Source organism: Varanus komodoensis, unplaced genomic scaffold (assembly GCF_004798865.1).
Source record: "Varanus komodoensis strain SLA01 unplaced genomic scaffold, ASM479886v1 scaffold28, whole genome shotgun sequence".
In the NCBI taxonomy this organism is placed as follows: Eukaryota; Metazoa; Chordata; class Lepidosauria; order Squamata; family Varanidae; genus Varanus; species Varanus komodoensis.
In genome coordinates, this window is record NW_025335727.1 from 5,707,122 (window position 1) to 5,729,639 (window position 22,518).

General features: G+C 41.3%; 1 protein-coding gene across 1 annotated transcript in view; it reads right to left on the reverse strand.

Annotated features, from left to right (window-relative positions):
* NAALADL2 (N-acetylated alpha-linked acidic dipeptidase like 2) overlaps window positions 1–22,518 on the reverse strand; it is a 414,058-nt gene that overhangs the window by 270,208 nt on the left and 121,332 nt on the right. Inside the window, exon 4 of the mRNA XM_044434625.1 lies at window positions 11,421–11,571. Coding sequence (XP_044290560.1) covers window positions 11,421–11,571 — 151 coding nt within the window. The remainder of the gene's footprint in view (window positions 1–11,420; window positions 11,572–22,518) is intronic.

Sequence of the window (22,518 nt, forward strand, 5' to 3'; positions counted from 1 at the left end):
TGGTAACTAACCACAGTGGGCTGAGAAGTCCTCAGATGAAGGTTCAGATGAAGGGTGCATCAATCAAACTTCCTGATTTGCACAGTGGCTAACCACAGAGCTTCAGGAAACACGGAGAGGGTATAAAGGCAAGAGATCCCCATGCTGTTCTATCCCAGTGAGAGGAACTCAGTGGTTTGCTGCCTCTGAACTCAGATTCCATTTAACTGTCATGGCCAATAGCCACTGATAGCTCTACCCTTCATGAATCTCCATAAGCTGCATTACAAGCCATTTATTCCAACCGTTTGCTTCACGTTGCTGAGTTACTAATCCATTAGGAGACCCATCCCTTTATCATATAACAAATACACCCAGGAAAAAGGGACAGTCATTAACCCACAAGGTAAAGAAGATTTATAATATGCTAAACTGCTACCATTTTTAGTGCCAAAGCTAGAACCTTTACGCCGATCTTGTACGCATGCATCACTAAATTAAAATAACTCTTAATTAGTTTTTTGTATAGCATCAATACACAAGCACCTTCATAAAGAGATAATCAGCTTCTGCTCTCTACTAGAGGTATGTAGGAGGCAGGAGAGGTGCAAGAACAACTTGGTTCCAGGCCTGTGGAAAAGACACACAAGGACAGAAGTGCCTATTGGATGCCTGCATGGCAACTTTGCATAGTGTGAAGAAAGCCGTGAAAGGAAGAGCAGGAGGAAGAGGAAGAGAAGTGGGGAAAGGGAAAGTGGGGAGGGGGGAGAGAGGGAGAGAGAGAGAGAGCGTTACAAACACAAGTGGAAACACTACTTCTAGTTTCCCCCCTCCCCATTTTAGTTTTCTAAGGGTTATTTTCCCCCATGCATGAATGCTACTGATATCTTTTTGCCTCATGCAGTCCAGTGGAAGCTCAAGGGGAATATCAGTTTAATTGGGTTTTAGACAGGTAAAATGAGAAAATGTAGTATGTGTGTCTGGAGGGTAGGTGAGGTAGGGCATACAAACGTGGAGAGAGCTGATTGACAGAAGCCCAACCAAAATTCAGATGAAGGCGCGTGCAATTGGTTTCTAACAAAAAGGGCCAGCTAAATTGCAGCTGGCATGAAGTACTCAGGGAGCTCCGCCTGCCTTGACTTGTGGCGTGAACATAAGAGCAGCCTTCCTGGGTGCCGCCAAGGGCCTATCCAGTCCAGCATACAGGTCCAATGGTGGCCAACCAGCTGCCTGTGGCAAGCCCACAGACAGGAACTGGAACCCAAAACACCTTCCTACTTGTGTTCTCCAGCAACCAGTATTCAGAGACATACCGTCTGAGTCTATGGGTGATACAGAGCTATCATGGCCCGTGCCCTTTAATCTACAAAGCCCCCGTTATGGAAGAGCATCGCACCATATCCTGGACAGAGGTTCCCATCTGACATGATTCAAAAAAGCACGTCCTATTTTATTGCTTAGCTCTTTAAACTTCTTTTATCTTTGCAAATTGCTTTCCGGCTGGTGCGTTACAGCGACGCAGTGCAATGGCTGCACGATAAGCTGCTTCAACAGAATGCTCCATCGCTTGCTTGGTGGTAAGGGTCAGCAGAGCTCTGCTGGTTTATTCATTTATTATTTATTAAAACATTTTTATGCCGCCCCATTCACCGAAGCCTCGGGGCGGCTTACAACAATTAGTTAAATAATTATAATTAAAAATATAAACATTAAAATAAAATACATACAATATAAAATAAGCCGCCCTGGCCAGATAAAATTCAATAATATTAACATTTAAAATGCTGCTTAAATAAGAAGGTCTTCTCCTGGTGCCGAAAAACAAATAACGACGGTGCCAGGCGGACCTCTCTGGGGAGCGCATTCCATAACTTAGGCGCCACCGCTGAGAAAGCCCTCCTCCGAGCACCCACCCTCCTAATTTCTGGAATGACACGGCTGGATACTGCCCTTTGTTTGTTTTCTGTGTGCATGAGAAATCATGCATATTTTTGTATGCATTTTTACAAATGTATATATTCATTGTGCATATTTTTGAAATGTGTTCATCATATCCCATTGATTAAGAATGTGCATTTCTCAAAGGGCACAGATTTTCATTTGGATTTTTCAAAGGTACGACTATTCCAAATATGTCTGGTTTGTCCTGTTCATTGCATCAGAACTTTGGAGACTGGGAGATTTTTGGCCACAGATATGTTTGCGTCCACATTCAGATCTGGGAAATTCAGATAGAAAAATGAACTGAAACATTTTCAGTGTGCAGGGAAAAAATAGCCATTGGAGCACATACCAGAAAAGTGCTGTTAGTTTGTTTTTCCCATTTCCTATTGGTGCTGCTCCTTTGAGTAGCATATACGGATGTGTAAGAATTTTATTTGCACCTACAACAGTCAAACAAGCCCTATTTATAACCCCAAATGCAGTTGCTAGCAAGAGAAAATGTTGCCAAGTGTGAGTCACACAGTTGTGTTTAAACCTTGTGCAAAAATTAATCAAACAATTCTCGAATGTACTTGTTCAGAATTGCATAATTCCATACTTTAGTCTGTGCAAAAAGCTGCACCACTTTGGAAAATGGACATATTTTGCACAATTTTCCCATCAACACAAAATGAGTGACAAACTTGAGCACAGAGGAGAAATGAACACTTTGCTGATGTTAAGAAAATCATAATGATTCAAAGTTCCCTAGCAGGATGGTGTGACTCTGGGAACATGGCTGCCAGGATGGATTTTTCAAGACAAAGGTATGTGAAGGCTGGTCCAACACAGAAAGGGTCAACACCTTTGAAAGGGGCATTAAGCTGCCATTTGCTTATGGTCTGGAGTATCTACCAGAGCTATCATAGATTTTCTGCCATGGCAGTTGGGCATCTTAGCAGAAGAAGGGTGAATTTCGATATGGTCAAAGCAATGCTGAATGTATTGCTCAGAATTACAGCAAACGTGATTTCTGTATGCACACACGAGAGAAACTTTTAAGAGGATGCCATAAAAGCATGCAACCCCAAATATATCCCCACCAAAGGCAAAACTGAACTGTGAGGTTTTATAAAGGGTTTTATTTTCTTGCTCATCTAGCTGGTATTGAGCTGCTCTGCATTCTCTACCCAGTGAAGGCATGAAAGTTAAATCCCATCCTAGGATCTCTTGGGTCCCAGCTTCAGCATTCACTTTGGACTCAGTTCTAAATATTCTGCCCTGCTATGCATTACTTGCATACATCACACATTCTTCCTGAGTTTGCCTTTGCCTTCTGCCATTCCTATTCTGTGCTAGTTCTTTGCACTCTTCACTGCTGTGCTTGGGCTCCACAGATGCACTGTGGTGAAAATAGTGTTGGAAAAGCAGCATTAAATAGGATGGAATCCCATTATTCCATCAACAGGCAAAAGTGGTCTCTCCATTTTGATCGCAGATGCTGGCAGGGTGATTTCTACAGTTCTATGCAGTGGTTTTGAGTATGTCATGAAAACATGCAGTTCTTTTAAATAAAAGATTTTTCTTACAGCTGCAAAGCCATATATGCAGCATATAGTTTACACACACACCCACAGAGAGAGAGAGAGAGAGACAGAGAGAGAGGGGGGCTATTAAAAACCGAGGGCTGAACTCTATACTACCTTTAAAAAGCTAGTCACAAGGACTATGGAAAGCTTGTAAAAGTCAAGATGATCCACAAGGAAACACCTTAGAACATTCTACAGTGCATATGCATGTCTGAAACTGCTCAACGACACTGTTTTCTGATTAATTTTGGCTGCACAGCTCCCTCCCTCAAAGGAATAAAATATCACAAAAGCAGAGGACAGCAAGGACAAACTCAGATAAAAGGCAGCAAACCTCAAAAACTATCAAATTGTTGGACTGGCTGCAAATAAATGGGCATAAATTTCAATCACAGTGTGTGTGCTTATGCATATTCTAAGTGATCCTCTGTAAACACTGCAGAATAATTGACTATGCTCAATTAAACAATACCGCCTTATTAAAGTAGCAAGTGTCAAGGGCTTTTCATGAATCCTTCATGGGTGTTTTGCTGGTTTTGTTACTGTTTCATGATGTAGGCTATTTTTGCCCCTCATAACATTAAAAATGACAGGTGCAGCATATGTCTTCGTAATAATGAATATATCTATAGTAATAATGCATATAGCTATTAATCTATCTATCTATCTATCTATCTATCTATCTATAGCAATGGATAAATAGTGTGTGAGAGAGAACTATCTGAAACAAGAGAGATGCTCCCACCTGAATTCAATTTCTGCTCTCTTTCCCAGAATTTATTTATTTATTTATTTATTTTTCGATTTATATCCTGCCTTTTTCCTACAAAGGGCTCAAGGCAGCTTACATCATTCTCCTCCTCCATCTTATCCGCACAACAACAACCCTGTGAGGTAGGTTGGGCTGAGAGTCTGTGACTGGCCCAAAGTCTCCCAGTTGGCTCCATGGCTGCGCAGGGACTAGAACCCGGATCGCCTGAGTCCCAGTCCCATGCTCTTAACCACTATGCCACACTGGCTCCCAATAAAGAATATTCAATAAAGAATATGCTTTATTGCTTTGAATACTGCACTTCTGCTCTTCTTTTTTAATGTTAGTACTATCCTTCAACTAACAACACAAGTTAAGTTTATTTTACCCAATTAATCTTTACATCAGTCTTCTGAGCTCTTCATCCAAGCTAAATTCCAATATACCCTCTTCCAACCCCACCCATGTGTGAATGTTCGTCTTTGAATGGATGCTAATTCATTCAGAATTATGGCTTCAAGCTTCAAGCATGAATTTCTCCTGGGCACAGGATCTGGCCTACATAGCTATTTTCAGGCCTCTGAAATATTAGTGCATAAACATACATGGATCTGCTTGTTCGGATCTCCACAGAGGCTCTGCCTCCAGAAGTAGAGCTGAATGGGACCACATGATGCAGCATTCTCAGATGTCCAACCAGAATTTGGTCCATGTGGCTTTCCATCACTGACACTGATGGATGGGTCTTGGGAATTGCAATAATGCCACTGTTTCAGTGTTTAATTTGATTTTTATGCTCTTGAAATATCCTATTGCTTTATTTATATTTCTAGAGTACGGCTGATGCTTTATCATCTTAAATGGGTTTTCACAGGTCATAGAACACTCTGGGGATCCTTAGGTGGAAAACACAGCATATTAATCAAAGACAGACAGACAGACAGACAGACAGACTGAACATGAAATATTTCCTGGCTTGCTATGGAGCAAACTAACCCAAGATAACTAACTCACATTCATAATATTAGGGGATAGTTCAGCCTGCATAGTTTATGATCCACCAAGATGAACACAGCAAACCAGCCTGTGCAGGAGCCCAACAGCAAGTTCTTATGCCCATATTTCCACTGCCTTCCAGGCCTTGCAAAAACAGAGCAGTTACCAAGTACCTGTCAAACCGCAACATGTGGTTGATAGGCTTCGATTTAGCATGCAAATCCCAAGTTCATATTCATGTTCCTGTATTTGACAAGCTGCTGTCTTTCTGCCAAGCTTCCTCTACATGGTGGCTGTGGGATGTTCCAATATATAATATTGTTGCATTAAATCCCTGGTACAAATAATAAAATACACACACATGCATATAAAATTGACTTGCCCCAGTGTTATAATTCCATATTAATGGAAAGCAAATTTGGAACTCCCTACCTGGATGCAATGTATTGTTGATATATATTGTGTTCTATTTTCTCTTTAATTACACTATTTAATTGTATTATTTTACTAATGTTATTACTGATACTTTATTGTAATGACTGCCCAGAGAGCATTATGCTACGCAATGGTAAATAAATGGTAAATAAAAGCTATGCTACAAAGTAAATAAATAAATAAACATATAAAAAGCTAAATGAAGATAACACTTTGTCTGGGAAAGGATGCATTATCTCAGAAGTTGGAAATTCAGATCCTGACAAATATTCTGGGAGAATGATCATGGGATAGGAGGGACTTAAACATTTCTCAAAGAATAAAACTAGTCAGCATTATTCATGAGTCAGCATTATTAATGGGTTTCTCAGCAGTACAAATTTGTATTGTGCAATGTCTCTCCACAGTCCACACACTATCTTCTCACAATCACAGTGGATAAAGAGGAGTTAAGAAAGTCCAGTGCCATTTCCCCTGTTTTAGCCGTCCAGATCTAATGAAGACTTGAAGACCTGTGATCCAGCTTTTGCTGTATCGATATCTGTCTGCTCACCTTTTCAGAATTATATTAACGCTATCTTCTGGTAATATGAAACTTTTGAGATCTTTGCTCTGAAATGGAAGGTATAATGAGACTCAAAACAACTCCATGCTCCAGCATCAACAGCTGTGAAAGCCACTGAGCCGATTGCCATGCAGATACCTTCCAGAGTTTCAGAGCAAAGCATATTAAAATGCAGTTTTCCTAGTGCCGAAGCTTGTTGGATTAGTGCTACAGAAAAGCATTTCACTAGGAATTTCTGTGAAGAGCATAAGGTATTTATTGGATTGAGCTGTTATACTTCAGCCTTTTAAAAAATGATAGCAGCCACCTCATCAACAATGCATTCTGAGAATTTTCTCATGATATATAGTGTTGGTCCCCCCACACCTGCTGAGATAGAAAACCCATTACTGAGTGGCTTATCTTAGGAACAGGGTCCTTACTCCTCAGAGCAGTGATGCTTTGCTATTTACATAGAAGCCTTGGCAAATAGCTTTTCTCAGTATCTTCATTTACAGAGTCTTTTTTCCCTACCTGATGAGTGATTTCCATTTAAAAGAAAAATCTGAATTACAGCACTCATGTAAAACTTATCAAATTCCTTGCAAACAACTGTCCAGGCAAGTAAAAACACTGCAGACAGATGAAAAGCAACATAAAAAATAATCACTCATACATCTTCATGTTAATTTCACATTATTTCAGCATAAGTTACCAAAGATGCCACAAATCATTCAGAGAGATAGAAAAGTCATCCAACAGCAAGGCCACCTGATTAAAAAGTGTTACCAATCCAATTGGATTTTTGCACTTTACATGCAGGTTCCAAGATCAGAGCTCTCCACCCAACCAAAGCTCTGCAGGTGGGGCTAGTGGAATAACAGCACTGGAAACACTTCCCATTCCACTTCTAAAAAGTATTTTCGGCTATACAGCCCTCTAGCTTACGTAAAGCAATGAAGACCCTTGTGGATACAACAGATTCACACCCAGCTCCATTCCCACAGAGCCACACATTGTCTGGGAGAGGGAGGGAAGAGTTCCCTTTTCAATTTCCTGCAAGCATCAGGAGCATCCTTTGGTCCCTGAGACACCAGGAACAAGAAGGCTGATCAGCTCACTGGGTACCTTTAGTTACTATTAAGTATAAGCTCTCCGAGTACTGGATAAGACTTGAAATGTTGAAAAGAAAATATAAGGTTGAACAATACCTTCAAACTACATGTTCCACATTCTAGTTTTTCATTCTAAAGATCCATTTGAATGAATATATTATTTTGTGAGCTATGTTGGCCTCTTATTAAATAAATTCGTCCTGTAAGAAAAGCTATGCCCAGAATGTTCTAAACTGCCCCGAAGTATAGCTGGTTATAATACTTTCTAGTCTGAAAAATCTAACAGTTTTGTATATGATTGCATCTGCAACTTCCTGTTGGTATTTCAACCTCCTCTCCATGAGCTGCAGAGCAAACGACTTAGATGGCCAAAATCAGCCACCCTTGAGTCTTCCGGGGGGGGGGGGATGTGGAGGGTCTTTGAGGGCCTGAAGGGTCATAGTGTTAGTCTTGCTGTTCCCTTGGGCCTCTTGTTTTTCAGTCTTCATCTTCCTATGAAAGTTCTGCTAGATTCAATGACCTGCCTCCCACGCACACGTGTGTGCACGCGCATCTGTGTGTCCACACACACACACACACACATACACAGGGCATTTATTACAACTATCAGAAAATCAACATGCCAGGTCCAGACATTATCCAGCACCCTACTGTCGGCATCACCATTTCAATTAACTTTACTTTTCACAGAGGGATACATAAAATATTGTGGGGTCAAGCATGCAGGTAAACAGCAAGCCATTCTTCAAAGGTCTCCATGAAATGAGCAAGAATAAAACTGGAGAGCGCTACATTTACTTCTCTCATTCCCCAGGGCAGTTCTAAGAACACCAGGCCAGGTACTCTGAGATGCCGAGAAATTGCTCAATTCCTTCCCACTGAGCTGTCATGGCACTTCACGCTGTGAATAGCTAACACCCTTCTATGCCAATAAGGCAAACATTTCTATTTCCTTGCTGTTCTGGTCATGCCATGTCACAGCATTGTTTCCTCAGCTGATTTAGTGCCAGCTCAAATTGAATTTCCAGGGTTTGGACAACGAAGAGCACCAAATATTCTTGATGGAACCTAGTGTACAATTTCACAGTATGATTCTTCATGTACTCCCCTCTCCCTGAATAGGTAAATGATAAAACAGTACATAACACTGAGAATATCGCAAGCCAAGTTGTACACATTCCACTCTGTAACTGGTACATCTGCTGGGCTGTGTAAACAGTTAACCCTTCCAGTTGCTTTGTGCTGATTCTATGCAGGCATGATTGTGTCAAGTCAATAGCACTTTCTCATACTTTAGCTTACAATGTTGTTTTGTTTTGTTAATCCATTAATCTGCATATTAAAATAAAAACCACTCTAAGTAGTATTCAAATACAGATTACTTCATGCACTACGAAAGTATTTAAATGCATGTCTTGCCTTAACATATGTATTGTAGGGTGTGTTTTCTTTTCAAAAAAGGTGAATTAAATGCATATTTGGATAAGTTGAAACTTCACAAAACTGCCACAAAAGTGGATAGGTAATTAAGATCTTGTAATTTGTTAGTCCAAGTGGGACATACTTGCTCATCTTGTACTAGCATCAAGTGTGAAACTATCTAGCATCCCTAATTCTATGGCTTGGAAGTGGAGGAGACAAGTGACTCAGAAGATGTTTGGCTTCAACAGGAAAAGACACACACCTAAGTAGAAAGTACCACATTAAAATCAATTTTCCATAGCCATGATCAACTGCACTTCATTTCTACCACTTCAGAACAGCAGAAAGATGATTTTTTAACTTGCTCCTGTCCTTCTCAATTAACTCTCTGTTGATGCCTTTATAAAGTGGCCACCTCTGTTCCTAGCTCTGCTATTCCAGTATTGCTCCCTTCCCTTCCCTTCCCTGAATTTTTAAATCTATTATATTTCTGACATTCAGAGTAGTATATTTCACTACGGGAAAATATGTCATATAGAAAACTTCATAGGAATATACCACACTGTGATAGGAATTAGATGTTCTGTCTTACTTGAAAGTTTACCAAATACGCCATTTGATTTATTCAATGCTACAATTTACTCATCCTGGAAAATAGTGGAAAATAAAAGAAAGATCATTTTAAAACTATTCATTTCACCCAGCTGCACTGAGCCACTGCCAATGCTCAGGTTCTCTGTTCTAGGGTAAGGAGGAGGCAGAATGCAAACCCTCTTTATCATTTCCTGTACAAGGTTACCTACATTTGTGCCTTCCAGAAGAATCCTAAGTTTGTCTAGTCAGGTGTAACTCAGAAATATGTCGTACTCCCATGGTGTTGAGCCTCAGTTCTATGGGCCAAATCTGACCTACAATACCTGAATTCCAATATCCCATTCTGTTCCCTAGAGTTTCTCTGACAAATTGGATTCTCTCTCTCTCTCTCTCTCTCTTGGTTTTTCTGGAGTTTCAGGATTTCTTTTTCAAACTGGTTTCACATTTCTGGTGGTTTCTCATTTTTGTGGTTTCCCAATCCCACATGCTAAAAGACTGAAATACTTCTTTTAATCCTTAGTTATTAGCAGTAAGAGTAACTAGAAAATTCTGATATTTGGGATCTTTCTTTCTTTCTTTCTTTCTTTCTTTCTTTCTTTCTTTCTTTCTTTCTTTCATGTTTGTATACCTCTCCATACACCAAGTGAAGTTTCTTGGCTTCACTCCTTTTGCATGGAGTCACCCAGAAATTTTCATGGTGAAGTGAGGATTAGAACCTGGATCTCTCAAGTTCCAGTTAAACACTTTAATTGCAGAGACACATTGGCTTTCCACATAGGCTCAGGAGAAAGAGATGGTTCTTCTCTTTAAAGACATGAATAATTTGGAGCCACAATGGCTAAATGACCCCCACTCCCCAGCAGCTTTCAGGTTCAGATAAACCTCAAATCCATATGCTCTCATCGCTACCACCATCTCTCAGTTGGTGGCTGGATCTAGGATTCAAGGTCTCTTCGGTGGTGACACCTAGACTATGGAAACAATATCTTCATGGGGATTCGCCTGGCCCATTCACTCTTTCATTATCAGTATCTGGAGAAAATGTCACACTGATCTTTCAGTAAATTGTTGGTTGTTGTCCTTGCCTTTTCCTGCTGTTTTAGCTTTTTTTTCCTCTTTGGGCTGGGATATAGTTTTGACTGGAGCTGTTATTTGTTTTAATTTTATTGGCTTTCTCTTTGAAAGGAAGGTAGGGCAGAAATCAAATAAATGAACAGCAATGTAGTTTGGGTGACATTTCATGAGTGGCACTTTTTGTAACTTCTACAGCAATTCTCTTTCACAGGAGTCAATAACCCCTCAGACTTCCAATATGCTTTCTTCTCTGGTTTAATATTAAATTAAAGGAATGGGGGGACGTCGTATAGAGAAATTATGGAGCCCCATCATATATCTGACCTTCCCTGAATATCAGATATGTCCTAGCACCCTTTTTTCAGCAGATACAGAAATGCACTTACTTATATGCTTGAAAAGTACCCAATTCTATGACGAAAATAAGATTTTCACACTGACTGATATTCACTTTCATCCTCGAAGCTTGGTTCACCTGCTCATAGTCCCTAAAGTAAGAGTGTATTTATATTGGGGGGAAATGGCCATTTCTAAAAGTATGGCCCCAGAATGCACACATTTTTCCCACAGGCTAAAATGCATACATGCAGAATTTGTGGGGAAATGCACATTTGCAGAAGCGTGTGCTGGAAATTGCAAACAATGCCCCATTAGGGAATTCTGCACTGCTGCAGTTGGTATTCAAGACTCACCAAGATTGACCAAGGGACATGAGCCTATTGCAAACAGGAATTCAACTCCCATACATCCTTACTGTATTTCTTATTACATTTTGCATGTTCCAGGGATGAGGTCCGGGAAAAATTAAGCCTATATCTATGCCATAGGTGATTAGAACTGATTTATGTGCTGCATGGAAGTACGAAGTTACTAGACTCCTTATCAGGATCAAGAAGGCCCACTTACCTTGGACGTTCTACATTTTTGTCTAACAGTTTCTTTATCAACAATGACATTGATCATGTATTGGAACTGAAAAAAAATCTTGGAATACTCACCAATACTTGGGTATCCTGGTGATGAAGGGTCACCCCCACTGTTTAAGGACACCATAAATGCTGTACTGCTCAGATTTTGAGTCTTTGGTAAATCACATGGATCAATGTAAATAAGAACACCTCCAAAACCTGCCTCTTCTAGCAGAGAAAGCTGAGAAGACACAAAAGCAAAGAGAACAATAGCACAGATTGTTTTAGCACATTGCTATTCTCATCTTGCTCCTCCAGGAAGCGAAAAGCTCCAGTGGCACAAAGCTTACCAAATGTTTGGTTTCTTAATTGGAGATTACTGCAGATTTATTGGTGAGTTGTAGTATCTGCTCTTATTTACAAAACTACAGATTGAGCATAGATGGAGACTAAAAATGTACAAATCAGCAAAACTCTAGCTTGCCAAAGTTCTTCAAATTCTACCTTGAAGTTCTGACTCAATTCCCTGTCCAATTACAAGCTTTGCTTCCTTTTGCAAGAAAATATGTATGTATTTTCATGCATATTTTCCCAGTATATGCAACAATTGTGCACATCTTTGAAAAGTGTGTCTTTTCAAAGCATTTTGAAATATAAGCATTTCTTAAATGTACACATAGTGCTGAACACACTTTTTTCCTCCATGGATCTCACTGCAATTTCAGAAATTTATGGGCTTTGTCTGCAGATCACATCCAAAGGTGCAAACTAAGTAAATCCTGATCGAAAGGTAGGAAGTCAAGAAGGGGCAAGCTAAGTAAATTCTGATCAAAGTAAACTGAAATGAATTTCTCATATATCCTTAGTGGAAATACAACACCATCCCGCTAACAGATGCCAAAAAATCCAGTATTCCACATCAGAGTTTTTAGGACTAAGGTGGGCAAACAGCATCTGTATGGCTACACAGAGCCCTTAGCTTAATTTCAAAAGCCCTTCGCATGTGGACAGTTCAGACCTCTGGCAAAAGCTATGGGCTCCTTTCCTGGAAGGCTGCTGCTTGATTGCACATAACAACCACCACCACTGTAGCCAAGCTATCCTTGTCCTGGATAAGCCATAGCTAGCATCCAAATAAAGCTGGTAGAAAGCGCTCCAAGCGACTGTGGTCAATGGTGACTACATCTGGATTGATGGGCCTAGTGATACTCCCACAGTACAAGGCTAAACTTTCAAAATAAGTGCAACCCCATTCAGAAGATGAGTCTGTCTCCAGTATTCAGGAATCACTCACTCACAGGGCTTCCAACTAGCTAGAGCTCCACTTCAATCTATCGACCTTTGGCTGCCCTACCCCTGATTCAACACACTGGGGACTTCCACAGACTCACCTGAGTCAGATGTCACAGAGAGACAGAAGCCAATGAGAGGCTGAGCAGAATTAGCACGGCTGCACTTTCCCTCTCCCTCCCCCATTCTCTCTGAATAAAGATACCAGTCCCACAAAAAGGGAATAGTGCCAGCAGCCCTCTTCCCAAGCCTCAGTTCTCCTCACCAGCCTCGATATGTCATGTGCCAGTCCCGTGTCCTATCCTGGGCCTGCTTCTGTCTCCCTTTTATCATCTCTGTTCCAGGCTCTAACTTTGAAGGAACACAAGAACACTGCTGTACCCTGAATCTTGGTAACCTTAGTAAGTCCTGCTAACAAAAAATTAACAAATTGCAGGGGGTACAACATATCTTTCCCTAATGTGACAGGGTCCAATTTAAAAACAGGAAAGCAATGAGAAAGAAAATGAAAGCACATACATTTGATTTTTTAAAAAACATTTCCTTCTGTTGCTTTGCTTTTGTTCTATTTTGATAAGCTTCAGGGAACTTAGATATCGAGGACGGCAAGCTGCCGCTGCCATGGTTACACAATCCATTCAAGGAAGACGGTGTACAAATTGCTAAGATGATAACATGGCCTCTAAACACAAGCCCTGTTTTCTTGGGAACAGAGACATCGGCAACCCCTCCCTTGAACAAATATCCCATCACATCACTTTTCCTAGATTTTGCATTTGCAAACATTGGTCCCTAACAGCAAGGAATGATCTAAGCCCATCAGAGGAAACTTGTGAGGATGGTGGAAGATGTCTGCAGAAAGTGTAAGGCAAAATCCCCTAAGGAGGTATGCTTGTTGCTTGTGACAGGTCACTCGGAAGTTTCTCTCCAAAGGTCATAATTTGGAGCCTCAGGACTGACTGAAGGAATGACTTCTGCACACAAAGCATTCTTATCACATTGCATTTCTATCCCATCTTTCCGGCTTTGGGCTTCATGGCTGAGTGGGGACTAGAACCTGGATCTCCCAGGTCCCCAGTCCAGCATTCTAACCACTACACCACACTGCCTCATATGGAACTCACTGTTCACTCCCAGAAGAAGTTCAGGCCCTCTATTTGTACAACATTTCTTTTCTTCCCTGGAACACATTCCTTAATTTGTCAGTGTTTATCATTTGCTCCTGGTATTATCCTGAGACAGGTGGTTCCAATGTCTGCGAGGTGATATATCCACTCTGATTTTCTGTCTGAACTTTACAAGAGCTACTCCTGGTGCCAAATATTTGTTGCTTGGGCTCAGCACCAGGGGTAATTGCTTAAAAGTTCAAACTAAAACCAGAGTGGATACACTTCCTCATTGTCTTTGGAGCCAGAGACCTCAACTGTCGTAACTTGGTGGCTGGCTTCACACAAGCAAAGCAAAGAACCCCACACTCTTTCCATGGGGCACAGATATTTACCCAAATGTGCCAGTCCAATGATAGTGTGGTTACCCAGGCAGTGAGGTCCACGTGCCCCCTGCTACCCCCTCCTGGCATCGCCAAGCACCCTGGCAACCCCTGTGAGTGAAGTCCTATCCATTGCCCGTGCTGGCTCAGGGACCACAGCAACCTTCTGCTGATTGGCCCTCTGTCCTTCTGAGGCAGATTCCCTTCTTCCTGCTCCTGAGTGTCTGTGGCTCTTCCCAGCCACTCTGCCCCACACAGAGATTTCTATTAAATGGAAATAAGTAGTTTTGCCATGATTCCACCCCACCGGTTGCATTTTTTGAGCTGGCTCCCTGTTTCCGAGTAAACAAGGAGATGGACACATCACTCAGCCAATGGGAATTAAGTGAAGTATCTGTTGCTAGAGAGCTGAGGGCAGGAGAGACTGAAGGACACGGTGCACAGTCAAGAAGAATTAACAGTGGGGTAAGAATGGCTTTAAAAAGGGATTGGGCAAATTGATGGAGAAGGAGCCTACCAATGCCAATGAGCCCTTTTGTGGCTATTGGCTGCCTCTATAGCAGAAGCAACACACCTGCATACTCTAGTTGCTAAGGAGCTTGAAAAGGTGCATCCATCCTGCAGACAGTTGGTTTGCCATGATGGGAATAGTGTGCTTGACTGGATGGACCATTGGCCTGATCCAGCATGGCTTTTCCTATGTTCTTCTTATGATTTCAGATTAGAAGCAGCCAGTACCATGTCTGCTTTTGCCAGGGGACTCTATGCTGTTTTGGTAGCAATAAGGCTAAATTGTGATGGTTTGGATGACTGGAGAAGTCACAATGGAATGTGGAAACCTTAGAGCAGACCATAGATTCTCTCCATAGTTTCCGAAAACTAATCCTACCAATTCTGGATCTGGATCTGAAATGACATGACTGACTCACAACAGTAAGATGTCAGCATGGCTCTGTGTGTTGTCTAAACCTACTCAGTGTATTGATATGTAGAGGGGAGATCATTATCAAGCTTTGACTCCAGATGGGAGTGAATTTCTAAGCCTATACACTAAATTCTGTCTTGCGTACATGTATGCGCAAAAAGTGATGAAGAGATACTAGATGTGTTCTCTGTTAATTACGTAGCTCTATGCATATGAATGAAGAGCGGCAGCCCTTTTGTCCAGGTGGTGGAATGTCGCAGCAGAGAATAATGTTTGGTTGACACTTTGCCTTTTCTGTACTTTTCCAAATGGGTAAACCTCGAATAAAACTGTTTTGAGTATAATGTCTTCATTTCAGAAATAATTCAGGATAGTGAAGGTGATGGTGCGGATGGCTAATGAAAATAATGATGGTGATTTTAGAGACAGCATGATCCAGCATTTTTTATTTGATTTAAGGAGGGAAGCACCAAGAAGAACACAGTGCATTTACAATTCTTTTTTTCCCCGTTCGTTCCTTTTCTCTGTATGTGTGCTCACACATGTATGTCTTTTCAGACAGAAGAAACTATATTTTTTAAAACTGAAATCACAGACTGTGCCTTGATTCCCTCCTTGGTAGACTTGGATGTACCTCACCTCCTGTCCCTCCCATCTCTACCTTCTTTGGCCATGATGTTTCCATGTGCACAGGAAATAGGGAGTGGGCTATGCTGGAGTCACCCGTGCAATACCCACAAAGCTCTCCCTGCTCTGCCCCCTTTGTGCCTCCCTCCACTCTATCCCTTTGCCTTCCTGTTGCAACTTCCTTTCCTGTTTCTACCTCACTATTTCCCCTTTCCCTGTCCCTCTTTAACTTACATCTGACCAGCTAGGCTTACATCTCAGACATTATGCAACCAGTTTGTGAAAGACCTTTCGTGGCAGTGCTCAAAGCAATTTTCCAAAATCCTCAGTATGTCCATGTGCTGAGGAGTCCTGGGCTATGTTGTTTAGAAGCCCATCTTCAAAGGAAGATTACTTACTTCCTATTGTCATCCAACTCAGCTGGCTTGTAATCTACAAAACTACTTTGCACATGGAATAAATACTGTGGGGAAGAAACTGCCACATGGATAGATGTATGTGTGAAGAAGCCATCTGTCCTTCTTTCTTTCTCTTTCCTAATAATAATATACCATGTTGTTTAGTGATCATAATGGACAAGGTCTGTGAACTACAAAATTTCTTACTTTTTCACATTGGTTCCATTTTCATCACTCCGAGGAACAAACTTTCCCCCTATCTCCACAGATTTCTTGTTCCAATTTAATCACAGACACTTTGATTTATATATTTCTCAGTTTTCATGTAAAGCCTGAAATGGCTGGGCATTTAATTCTCGGAGCACTGACTTCAATGACGAAGTCCCAGCATGTAGAAACTAACGGCTGCGATGCTTATTTGTATCAGTGCCCATTCTTACCACTCTAGCTGTTCCATGGGAACTTGAAATCAAAGTGCATGCAATGTGCATATGTACACTGACTTGCACGTCCGTTTACTCTCACAGTCTGTGTGTTTCAGAGCCAAGTATTCTCTAATTGGCATATGCACTGTTGGGGGTATTGTTGTATTAAAACTATAACGCAAAACGATGACTTATGTGTGGTCTGAATATGTGGAAGATGCATGCTTTGTATTGGGAAGCTCTTTCAGCAAGCAAATTGTCCTTTAGTCATGTAACGTAGTGGTCTGAGGGTTGGACTGGAGTTCAGGAGATCTGGTGCTTGCTCCCACTTGGACCTGAAGCTCATGGGGTGACTTCGGGCCTGTCATGGGTTCTAGGGATGTGCTGAAGCTCCATAGAAACCATACCTCTAATGTCTTTTCTTTGTAGTTCACTTTTTTATCAGAATTTACCAAACTTTGTTTCATATTAGGGAGAGGTAAAAGTCTCCCTCTTTTTAAATCTAATATTGGAATCAGCAAAATTGACAGATTCACCCATTCCTAGTTTTAATTCCTTAGCAGGAAGGAAAAAGTGAGTTGAGATCCATAATGCCCCCATGAAACATTTACAAACCATGGAAAACTTCAGAGGTGACTTATTAGCCAAGCCAAACTTCAGTTCATCTTGCCATTGGCTCAGCTGCTTCCTAAGCTTTCCCATCTCACAGGTTTGCTACGAATAACTGAAGTCAGATTATTCTGATCAGAATAAATGGGACAAATTGTGACATATAAAAGAGAATTCACATTACTATTTTCCAGTTTGAAATTAAATTCCTCAAAATTATTTCATTTCAGCATGAATTAAAAGTGAAGTACATGTATGAAAATGATAGCAAGATTAGGGACCATGTCAATTAACCTGCCTACTAGCTAATCCAAAAGAATTTGAAGGAAAGGCTCTTCTCAGTTCACAGTGCAAAGTATGGCTTCTGCACAACCTATATTAATGAACTGGAGGCCTGTCTCTCTTGGTTTGACAACAGATGAGTTGCTGGGTATTTATTTTGATGGGCCTTTCATGCTGAAGTCCAATTAGAAGTATAAGGATCTGTATAAGGATATAAGAAGTATAAGGATAAGCAATCCCCTTTTCACTGTACTAATTGGCAATGCATACAATCATCAACAGGAAGCAAAACAAATTTTTTAAAGTATTGGTTAAAAAAAGAGAGGGATAACTACTCTGCATTGCAAGGATTAATTAGGTGTCATCCTACTCTTGTTCTGTTGTTACAAGACACATGTTTGTGTGAGCTCTTTTATCAACAGAGCCAGAAAGAAACCAATGCATTGTACACAGCTCTGTTTCTACAGAACACTTCCAGACCATGATGCTTTAGCATGTAGCAACAGGCCATTTCAGCTCAGGCTTGATGTTGGTACTTTCCATGAAATGACTAATCACTCCATGACTTTCTTTCTTGTCAATGTCAAAGGGAAAAGTTCAACAGGAACTTGCTAACATTAGAAGAGGGGCATTTAATGATCCACCTGGATGGTGTTGCCTTAAGCTGGACACATCCAGATTAATGCTCAGATTGTCTTGGGTGATGCAAAGGATTGCATCTTTGCCATCCTGATAATTCATTTCTAATGCAGGATGCCCCAGCACCAATAAGCCATGGGGAGCAGACAAAAATAGGGAATTAAGTGGGCAAAATGGAAATGTGGCTGGATTCAAACACAAATAGCAATGCTTTAAACAGGAACTAGCTCCAAACAAGATTGCAGGAGGATTTAATTTTACGGAGAAACAACCTGCATAAATAGAATTTTTTCCATATTTTTTAAATAAAGCAAAGGACTACTAATGTTATTTGTGTAAATGAAAAGCATAACCAAGCATTCAGCTTTGAAGAGGTACTGATATAAGAATGACATTTGAAAATTGATGATTTAGAGTATGATTCAACAAGCAATGGAGAGTTTTCGAGATCAGAGACCTCTAGCCATCCAAAGCTCTGGAGCAGAGCAGGTGGAATGATGGATATGAAAATGCCTCCTACCTTAAAAGAAAACAAAAATGCCACCTTAAATTAAAAATAAATGCCCATTTCAATAGGGAGCACAACTCAAGTGGTGGAACACGTGCTTTGCATACAAATGCTTCAAGTTGCTTCCCTGCCATCTTCACTTAGGGCTTGGAAAGATCCTTCTTCCAGATCCTAGAGAACACCTGACAATCAGTATATACAGGGGTGGTTCCCTCTTCCAGATGTTTCTGGATTGACACAATCTGTCCTCACCCACTACAGATGATGGAGCTAAAATTCAATAATGCATGGAAGGGCCACGTGTTCTGAATCCCTGGTGTAATGGATCTGTTTTCTGAGATTTGGTGTAAGGGAACATCCTATGTCCATCACTGGGTCTGAGAGCTCTTTGTTTGAGCAGAACAAAGAAGCTTTTAACCCTCCATGCTAGCAACATGCATTTCTGCCTGGCTTTTATGACTAAAGCTTTTCAGAAGAAAGCTCACTGAGTACTTGATCAGCATTTTGCTACTTCAGAAGACAATTCAAGTTACAGGTTGCCAGCAAAGTAGCTAAAAAGCACTTTCAGTCATGCATTGTTTGGGTCCCATTACTCCCCTTTACATTGCCCATTTGTTCCTATGATTTATTGTCCAATCCCAGAGTTAAAATCTGTTTTTGAAGTGGAACAGTCACATTATTATTGTCGCCGTCGTCATTGTCGTCATCATCATCAATGTTCCAACAAATTTCTTGGAAATTTAACTAAAACTAGATGTACTGCCAATTCCCTTCACTAGATTTTAGGAACCTGCAATATAAATTGGAGTGCCTATTTTATTGCTAGATCTTGCTTACTAGTATGAAGAAGTCCACAACATTCAATTCCAATTAAAAATGAAATTGAACTACAACTCCCTGGAAAGAGAAGTTGATTGGACTCAATAAGCTTTAGTTAATTCATTTCAGAAACAAAATAATTGAATTGCTTACGGTCCAGAAAAAATAATAGCTCTGCTTTATATCAGTACATAGTACGCCAACTTTTACATGTCTAATGTTTCGTGGAATATTATAAATTTTTAAATAACCATGCAGAGGAGTACTCTGTATGTGACTATTATTAAACGCTGGAACAAGGCTGCTAATGTGCAGCACTGAGTGTTAATGATATGCACAAACATAGGAAGGACAAGTTAGTTGTACTCCCTGCTTTCATTCATATTAACATTGCTATATGGGGTTATGTAACCACTGCCATAGTTTCCTATTTACAGAATTAAAATAATGCAAATTTATCAAGTATGCATATCTTGTTTGGGGCAAATCCTGTTAAGAATATAAAGCATGACAAATCTCATTATGAATTTAATGGGGCAATTAAATTAGTGAGGGGCAAATTCTATTAAGATATAAAGCATGGCAGCAATCCTATAACTGGCGGGAGGTTTAGGACAGATAAAAGGATGTACTTCTTCACACAGAATATAGATAAACTATGGGATTGGCTGCCATGGGAAGAGGTGATGGCTGCCAATCAGGAAGGTGTTAAAAGTGACAAGGGAGCCAGTGTGGTGTAGTGGTTAAAAGCATGGGACTGGGATTCAGGCGATCTGGGACTCGGCCATGGAGCCAACTGGGTGACTTTGGGCCAGTCACAGACTCTCAGCCCAACCTACCTCACAGGGTTGTTGTTGTGGGGATAAGATGGAGGAGGAGAATGATGTAAGCTGCCTTGAGCCCTTTGCAGGAAAAAGGCAGGATATAAATCAAAACATGAATAAATAAAATAAATAAAAGAGGGGGCATGGCTGCCTAGCCCAGTTGCTGAGGCACTTGGGCAAGTGGAGGTCTTGCACCCGTCCTACTTGAGGGATCCTATGGGCAGCTGGTTTGCCACTGTGTGTACAGAATACTGGACTGGATGGAGCTTTGGTCTGATCCAGCAGGGCTTTTCTAACGCTGTTGTGGAAATAAGCTCTATTTGTCTGTATGGGACATTCTTCTGAATAGACAAAGGTATGATTGAGTCTTCGTCAATTGACTGGATAGATTAACTGATTTCAAGTTGCTGTCAGTTAAAAGTGCACAAGCATGAATGAGAGAGGTTTTAAAAACAAATAAAAATGATTTACTTTTTATCCAAAAACTTGGGTGATGCACATGTTCTTCTGCATTCAGTTAAGGATTGCCCTTGGCAAACTGACTTAAATCACAGAAAGGCCGGAAGATGTGTCCATTGTGCTAAGCCCAATGATTCCTCCTTCTGAATGTTGTCATATTCCCAATGATACTCAGTTAAAGATGTCTGAGTCTGGGGCCTGCCAACTGGGAGCCCAAATCCAGAATTAGAGGTGTGTTGACTTGTTCTGGATGGGGTGACACTCCAGCTGAAAGTCCATGTTTGGGGTGCTACTTGATCAGGCCTTTCAGATGCCAGCTCAGAGGGTCAAGAGTGCCTGCTGTCAGCTTTGGCTGATTCGCCACCTGTTTCCCTTCCTGCAGGAGAATGACCTGAAAGCAGCAGTGCACGCATTGCTCACTTCGAGGCTCGATTTCTGCAGTGCGCTCTGCACAGGGCTCCCCTCCTGCCTGCTCCAGAAACTGCAACTCATACAAAATATGGCAGCCAGGCTGGTCTCTGGGACACCATGGAGAGATCACATATCACCTATTTTAAGGACTTTGCACTGACTACGAATTCATTTCCAGATACAGCACAAGGTGTTGGTAATTACCTTCAAAGCCCTTCATGGCTTGGGTCCAAAATACCTTCAGGAGTGTTCTTTGCCCATACAGCTAAGGTCCTCTGGGGATAATCTTCTGAAGTCTGCCTTTCTAAGATTAATTTCAACTACCCAGAGGACTTTTTCAGTGATTGCCCCTAAGCTATGGAAAGATGTGGTCTGCTGGGAAAGATGCTTCTGATTTCCCAAATCCCCACCTTTAAGAAGGAATTAAAGTTGTATCTCTTCCGACAGGCCTTCCCACATTAGTTCTCATGTCAGTTTTATTTAATATGTTGTCTTAGTCAATTTTAATCACTGTTGGTTTTAATTTCTTGCAAACGACCCAGAGCCTATGGGAATGGGTTGGTATATAAATATTAAGATAAATAAAAATAAAAATAAAAAGCCATGTTTAGTGGTGCTTATTCCCTATTAAGTGTGTTAATTATGTGTAAGGCCTCCATGGTTGTATGTAAATGGCAGCATCTGAATATAATCTATTCAGCCTGATTTACTTTCAATTAAATACAATCACACCTGGATGCTCAAATTCTTGCACAGCTAGGCACTGTGAGCAAGGAGCATAGTTGGAATGTGCAGAGTTGGAAGCCACACCAGAATGCAGATGTTTGGCAGTAATTCACTATTCTGAAATGCACATTTTCATCCACAACTAGCACAATCATCAGCTTGTTTCTTGTTGGGAAGAGACCCAGGGTACTGGGTCTCTTCAGCCTGGAGAAGAGAAGACTCAGAGGGGATCTGTTGGCGACATACAGGTATGTGAGGGGATGTCACATGGAGGTGGGTAGAGACCTGTTCTCCCCTGCAGAGGAAGGCAGGACGCGCTCCAACGGAGCAACGCTCAGGGAGCCAAGGTTTCATTTGGATGCCAGGAAGCACTTCCTGACAGTCAGGACCCCGAGGGTGTGGAATGGGCTTCCACGAGAGGTCGTTGAGGCCCCATCAGTACGGGTGTTCAAGGATAGGCTGGACGTCCACGTGGTGGGCATGTCATGAGCGGAGCTGGCTGGTGCCGGAGGTCAGGCTAAATGGCCCGGGAGGCCCCTTCTGACTCGCTCTGTTTCTATGTTTCTATGTTTCTGCAACCACTCTATTGGAGACAAGGGGCAAGAACCCCATGTGTGTGATAGGTGTTGGGGTAATTAAGCGTCTCAGAGTCAAGCTGGAGGTTTCCGATGGATGCCTTCGAGATTGAGAACTCTGTGGAGAACTCTGCAGAAGTAATGATATAAAAACCCCTGCTTAGACAATAGATTAATAAGCA